The sequence below is a fragment of the Alexandromys fortis genome, unplaced genomic scaffold, assembly GCF_014885135.2.
Source record: "Alexandromys fortis isolate MF-2015 unplaced genomic scaffold, M_Fortis_MF-2015_v1.1 scaffold_95, whole genome shotgun sequence".
Classification (NCBI taxonomy): Eukaryota; Metazoa; Chordata; class Mammalia; order Rodentia; family Cricetidae; genus Alexandromys; species Alexandromys fortis.
This window is the reverse complement of record NW_026067990.1, coordinates 4,001,973-4,009,411: the sequence shown is the minus strand read 5'-3', so window position 1 is coordinate 4,009,411 and position 7,439 is coordinate 4,001,973. Positions and strand designations below refer to the sequence as shown.

Genomic DNA, 7,439 nt, shown 5'->3' with positions numbered 1-7,439 from the left:
CCTGCTTAACCCATAGAGGAACATTTCTTTAGAACCAAGGATGAACTAGGCACTGAGCTCTGGTTTCTTGCTCATCCAATGAATGAGAAAATGTGAATGAAAACATCAAACTAATGCCATCTCTTTTTTTTTCTGATAAGTATTCCCAGAACTCAAGCCTTCAGACTTCATTAGTATGCATCCAGCATTTTACCCGTAGATGCATTCACTGAATAACCATAGTGATAACCTCAGCCCCTAACCTTTGCATGTGTTTCTTGCTGAAGAGGTCAAATCACTCAGACCTCACAATAGCCACTGTATTCGTGAATCGAAGGCAGACAAAGCAGGGAGACAGAGAGTGAGCCATTGGAGGGGGGAAGGGAAGGAATCCTGAAAAGACTGATTTCAGTAAGTTAGAAAGCATGTATTACACATATGTGAAATGTTGGTAAATGACAAGTGTTCAACTAGTGTCAGGGCAATAAGCAAGTCTTTAATATAAAAATAACTATGCTTCCACCTGAGTAGCAAATGACATTTGACAAAAGAAGTCTGATCCCTTAACTCATTTGAGTTCTATCACACGGAGTAACAGCATTTGAAATTTTAACTCAGATTTTGCCTCTGAATACAGCACACTTCTTCCAATAATAAAAGCAAGAACTATAGACTAACTGGAGTACTAATTGAATACAGCACACTTCTTACAATAATGAAAGCAAGAACTACAGACTAGCTGGAGTACTAATTGAATTAAAGGTTACTAAAATGAAGTGACTGAAGTGTAAAGTGCAACACAATCAGATTTAGGTGGAGCAACTGATTGGACAGCTAAGCACTCTTCCAGAAGAGTCTTCTTTCTCAAGACCTGAGCGTAGCCTGAAGCATGAAGGGAGATGTGAATACACGCATCTTTGAACTAACTTTCAAGCTACAGGAAAACTTCATCTCTGGTCACTTAATTATCAAATAGTTTCAATGGGTCAAAAATGCAGATCACACAGAATGTACATCATACTCCACTGTGTGGACAACAGTAAAAGTCTGCCACGAACATTTAATATGAATTTATTGAGCTGGTTGGGTTTTATACTTTTTTTGTGCTAAGGATCAAACCCAAGACCTTGTGCATGCCTAATACACACTGTTTCATAGCTATATCCTGGCTGGGTCTTTATTTGTACAATTATAAAACATGGTTTTTATTACAAATTTTCACAAGTTTTTTACCCACCTCAAATTAAGTACTGCCATAAAACATCAGTTGAATTCATGGAGATGTAGCAATTATATATGCAAATAGAAAATTAGAAACTTACTTTCTATTACTAAATTGTACCCATAAAACTTTAATATCAAATTGATACTTTAAAAAAGAGGCTCAACTATTAATCATATCATACCAAAGTTTATTGATTACATGAGACGAAAATTTCTGTAATGAAAAAGGCAAGTTGCATTCATAAAAGATGGCATTCACGTTCATTTTAGAAAGCAACGAAGTAGATGTAAAAAATTGAAAAATGTAATATTGCAGTTCCATTTTACAAGCTGAAAAATGATTTTATCAACATCTGCATAAAATCTGCACATTTATATACTGCATATTATTAAAAAATTCCATCACTAAATTATGACTTTTGCAAATTTAGGCTTACATTTATACTGTTGCTGGTGTATATGTAGTAGATATGGAATGAATATTTTCTGTTTAATAGGCAACACCCTCAAACAAAAGACAACAGTTTGGAAAATTACATGGACATTTTGATCATTCAAAAATCATTCTATTTATAGTAATATGGTCCTACTGGTTTTCTTTTTTTTTTTTTACAACTGATTTCTTGCCCTCTTCTGATATAGGAGTGGTTAGATTGTAGTGCTAGGAATACTGGATGGCTCATTTCAAGTCACTTCATCTGCTAATCCCATGTTACCCATGTTTTAGATCTTTAGTAAAAATCGTTCAAAAAGCAAACCCAGGTTCCTCTGATTTGAGCTGCAGTGTACAATATAATTTGTCTGAGACATGACTCTAAATACCCCTCACTTGCTTATCTAGATTTCCCTCCACTGCAACATGTCACATATATTCAGTTTTATTATCTACTATCCTGGATATCCAGATATATATTAACTCCTCAGTTGTTCTTCATTAACTAAGCCTCTCTATTTGGCTCTTACAGCTATTCACAGTCCTTATAGTTCTGATGTAAAATAATAATACAGCAGCAACAACAATGGCGATAACAATAACAAAATAGCAAAGCTTTCCTGGGTTAGATGTTTTAGCTCTTTGGAATAGAAAGACTGCTTTCAGCAGATCACCTCAAATACAGGCTACAAGTGCACACAGCACATTTAAGCTGTGAATGACACCTAACAAAACACTCAAAAATAATACTGATAGACGAAAACAAATTAAATTAAGTAATTATGGAATGGTTTCTGATAATTGAAATTATGACCTTTTTAGAATTCAAGAAAAATTACATCTAAACATCAACACAATATATACGGAAGAATCAAATGTGCCATATGGACTATATAAATATACTGGAATAGAAAGAATGCAATACTTTGCTAAATCAAGGTACAATATAAACATCAAACAGTACAGGAATGTCAGAAGACAAAAAAAGTTGGAAACTGATAGAAAAATATTTTTTAAATATTATTTTAGTCTAGGTTTCAAATGTAGTCTTTCTATCAAATAAAGACTTCATGTTTTAAGTGAACTATTAGGGGTTAAAACCTCTTTGTTGTCCAGAAGTTTGAGAATCTTACCAAGCCCATCTCACAGTTCAGAATTAGACCACTCGTCTGTCCCAGTTAGCTACAGGAGACAACATTCATGTCCAAAGAGCCATGCCTCTACAAGCTACTGAATAGTTTTGGAATGAATCTCTCCCCTACCAAATTGGTAACTTTAAAAAAGTGCTGTATGTATGCACAAATACAACCTCTTTCAAATAAAAACCGTTAGTAGTTTAAAATAAGCTATGCTTCCCCTCTTTGCCACACAGAATTATAAAATGCCAATGTTAAGAATGGCATTCATTTTTATATATTTAACCCTTCTTACCTCATTACCCAGCAAAATTGACACCGGAAATACCTTTTATTGCTTAACTTTTGAGGGGCTATTACCCAAGTGACCAAAGTATTTTATTTTCAAGTTTAGTCATCTTAAATACATAAGTGGTATGTAATTCAGAAGAAAACACACCAAATAACCTTTTCCAACCCCTTTTCTATAATAATACCTGGAATTAACAGTATCGCACAATATTTCAAGGTATTTTTTGGAAAGGATATTAGACCAAGACAATTAGCCAAGACAATTGAATAGAAGATGAACTATTTTGTCTGATGCAGTAATATCATTTAGTCCTTCTGTATTTTCAAGTATTCCTTTTGTATGTGGAAAAAATAAGATAATCATTCAGCAGGAACAAGAAATGTGATACAAACAGCCTATGTCTTTTGCCAGGCAAGAAAGTAACACTGTATTAGCAAAATCTGTTCATTCCCATTGCATGACTTCTACTTTATACTACTATGTTTAAATCCATTCACAAAGTCAATGGGTTAAAAGAGCACCCATTTCATAGTTACATTATTCTATCTACATCCAGAATTCTAAGTATGCTTACTTTAAACTTTCATATAATTCTTAACTTTGGCCATAATGGCTACTTACAATAACTGTAAATGGTTAGGAGAGTTATTTGGTATTTTAATGGACATTTATTCTGAATCCTACACATGAGAGTGGTTTTTGTTGCATATTGAGTATCCTGAGTTAATATCTTTTGTAGTTGTTCCTTCACGCTTTCTTTCTTTAGCTGCAACCACAGTCAATATGCTTGTAGGACAACAACATGGGCAGTTCAAGATTCGGATTCTGAAAAGGTTAAAATATAGAGTTACAAAATTTATTTTGGTAACAATATATAACCATCTGTATAACATTTAAAAAATACACCAAGTAGTAAATTTTGTTATGCTAGTAAAGCAACTGTTTTACCAGAAGTGCCAAGTTTTATTCACATGCAGGAGGGGAAAAAAGAGTGACACCACAACCAGATTTCTACATTTTTTCCTCATCTGTCAGCTGAATAGTTCAGGCTTGCTCTTTGCTTTTGGATTGCTCCAGGGTTCTCCTAGTATGTTTCACACTGGGACTGCCTATTAAGCTGGGAGCTGTTGGAATACAGGAACATGATGGTTTTTATTTCTAGCATCTAGTAAAATGCTTAGCACATAGCAGATGCTTAGAAATTGCAAAGAATAAATTGTTTATTTTTTTGATGTGTGAATTATCTTTGGGTATGTATATATGTATGCATGTTAGTATATATGCATGTGTGCCATTCACTTTTTTTTTTTTTTTTTTTTTTTTTTTTTTTTTTTTTTTTTTTTTTTTACTATTTTGAGACAGGAATTCATTATACAGCCCCGACTGGCCTTGAGCTCACAGAGATTCACCTACTTTTGCCTCTCAAGTGCTGAGATTAAATATATGCAGCATTACACTCAGCCCTCACCTTGTTTTTCTTGAGATAGGGTCTTTCAATGGGACCTGGGACTTGCCCATAGATTATGCTGACTAGCCAGGAAGCCCCACAAATTTTCTTGCTTTGTCTTCCAAGGAATCCTCTCCTCTCTCTCTTCCCAGCATTAGGATTACAAGTGTACGAGCATACCTGGGTTTTTATGTGGCTGCTGGGACTTGAATTCAGGTCCCTAGGCCTGTACAGCCAGCACTTTCCTGCCCCAGTCCCTGGATTTGTGAAGTTTGAAATGTTTAGTTTTGGAAAATTTCTGTGAAAATACTCCTTTACTTGAAAAAAAAAAAAAACAAACTACCATCCATAATATCAAAGTTAAATCTTCTTTTTGGTAGATGATTTATTATGATTAAAACTTTTTATTATTCATCATATATTTAAAAAAAAAACAGAGAAACTTCTTTAATAAATCTGCATATTCTTCTTTCTCCTCTAAACATCATTGCATGCTGTGATTGAAATGGGGTATAACAAACGACCTGACCACTGAATATAAACACTGAAGTTATGTATCAAGAAGAGGGGTAATACCTTTTGATTCTCCATGCTAAAATCAAGCTTTAAAGTTTTTTTAAATGTATTTATTTAGCATGTATACGTGTGTACACATGCCATAGTGCATCTGTGATGGTCAGAGATCAGCCTTTAGGAGTCGTTCTCTCCCTTCCATCATGTGGGATTGACCTCAGGTGGTCAGCCTTGGCAGCAAGCACCTTTATCTGATGAACCATCTTGATGGTCTAAAACTCAACATTTTTGAAATATAGTAATGGAAGAAGATCTTAAAGAGAGTACTATTTTGTTCCCAACCTTAGATGCGTTTCTTATAGACTATAAATTGACTATAATACCTTCGGTTTCTATTTATGTTCCCCAGTCTTCAGGTCATAGTGACTTTAACCAAAATAAGGTTGCCACTCACCCTGAGAATATGTGAAAGAAATCAGGTTGTCCCATTATCTACCAAGGAACAAACTCAGTGGCTGAATTGCCAAATATTTTCCTTGGAGAGGAAATAATGTTACACAGAAATCAATTCCTGGAAGAAATAACTACATTAAAATGAAACAGCTTTTTTTAACCTCCTAAGTTCTAGATATTGTAGGAGTTGAGGCCCTGGAGAGGCCAAAAGCAGTCGCAGTGTCTGCTACTCAGCAGAGCCCCCCCAACCACAGACCAAGCTAAAGAAAGCAATCCAGGGGGATACAAAATTAAATGCAAATAATATAGCTGAGATGCATCTCATGGTTTACTTAGGACAAAGCAATCTGGAACAAAATGGTCAAAGCCTTTGAAGGCCATTAAGAAGTAAACTCATTACAGAGGAGAAACACATGCAGGTAAGTAATTAAAAATATATAACATGCTGAGTGTAGCACAAGAAGTCTGCTTCCAAAATAGCACTGCAGACACAGAATGTGGTGAATGATGGGAGGTGAAAGAACCAACTGATTTAATCTATTAAAATAGGCTAAGGTGGAATAACAGATTCAAAGTAAATTGTTCCACAATTTTATTCATATATCACAATTTTTATGTGCACATAAAGATCATCTGCACTATAAACTGTATTGACTTGCTTGTAAGTAGACAAGTTTATGAGTAAATTACTTAGGAATTCGTCTAAATTATCTTCAGTGGATAAAATACCTTCCAGAACCTGGAGTGTCAGAGTCTTCTGCAGCAGAAAATATAGATTGCACATGAAAGAAATCATTCTGAGTTCTAAGGTCCCTCTTATGGTATATTAATTCTTCTAAAATATTTTTGAGGTAAATAAAAGCAATGCTATCAAATAAATGTGGTTTGGAAACATGAACTAGGAAACAGTTTGTCATTAAGCATGCATCCCCCTGAATGGCTAGGAAAGATTTTACCTCTGAGAGTTGAAACATTTAGCTTGAATAAAACTTGACATTAAAAATGTTATAATTAGAGGACTAGATCATTAACATATATTTGGGGATTAGACATTTACAAGGACATTAAAAGTGTATACCTACAAACACACAGACACAGCACATGAAGGTACAAACACATTTGATTATTTTCACATAGTTCCCAGAAAAACATGCAATGCTAAACTGACTTGGTACTATACAGATGCAATTTTGGAATATCTATTTTGAATTTTCAAAATTAACTGTATAAGTCAAAATTATAATATTTCTAGATAAGTATCAAGTATTTTCACATGATGGCAATGCCATGACAATTTGTTCTTCACAAATTAAATATATTGTATTAACATTCAGCTCTGAAAACGTCAAAAAATTCATTAGTTTTAGCAAATTTAAAGTATAAATTTCCCCATATTCCAAGCAATGCATCTTTATATTTTTGCAAAGAATAGTATAAAGTTCACCACACCAACAGCAGAGAAAATTTAAAGAGTGATATTTTCATTTTTTTTATAATGCTGTTAATCTGTTTTTTAAAGCCAGCCCACTTGTTTAACACTAGGTACCTGTTACAATATATTAGACTCGTCTGAGAATGTTCGTAAAAGAAGAGGTCTGACAGAAGGTCTGGCGGATAATGAGTCAGATGCCCTTCTACAGCTCAGATTGCTCTGTAATAGTGAGGCAAAGATACTTAAAGCATTTGAAGATAGGTTAACCTACCTGGTGACAAAAATGTAGGAGAAAAAAGAAATCATTTCCTACAGACTACTTTCCTGGCCCCATAGTACAAATTATTTATTTTACTATACAGCAAACGCATAACATTCAATTGAATACATTTAAAGGACCAAGAAAGTCTTCAATTCAAACTGGTTTTTGTGGTAGAAGTAAATAGACATTAGCAGTATGTGGCAAACTTGGGTTTCTGGGATGGCAGTGGTAGGTTATATGGTAAGATGAGTCAATATGGCTTGATTAG

At 34.2% G+C, this 7,439-nt stretch overlaps 1 protein-coding gene across 6 annotated transcripts in view; it reads right to left on the bottom strand.

The window, feature by feature from the left end:
• Positions 1–1,764: 1,764 nt before the first annotated feature.
• The window catches only part of Atp11c (ATPase phospholipid transporting 11C), a 188,158-nt gene continuing 182,483 nt past the window's right edge, over positions 1,765–7,439 (bottom strand). For 3 of the 6 annotated variants that reach the window (XM_050159636.1, XM_050159635.1, XM_050159637.1), the window contains exons 29-30: positions 7,024–7,128; positions 1,765–3,889 (exon numbers count right to left, since the gene is read on the bottom strand). In XM_050159636.1, the coding sequence (XP_050015593.1) occupies positions 7,027–7,128 (102 nt within the window). In that variant the 3' untranslated portion in view covers positions 1,765–3,889; positions 7,024–7,026. Of the gene's footprint in view, positions 3,890–7,023; positions 7,129–7,439 lie in introns of those variants that run through there. The other 3 variants (XM_050159639.1, XM_050159638.1, XM_050159640.1) reach the window with 2 other exon arrangements.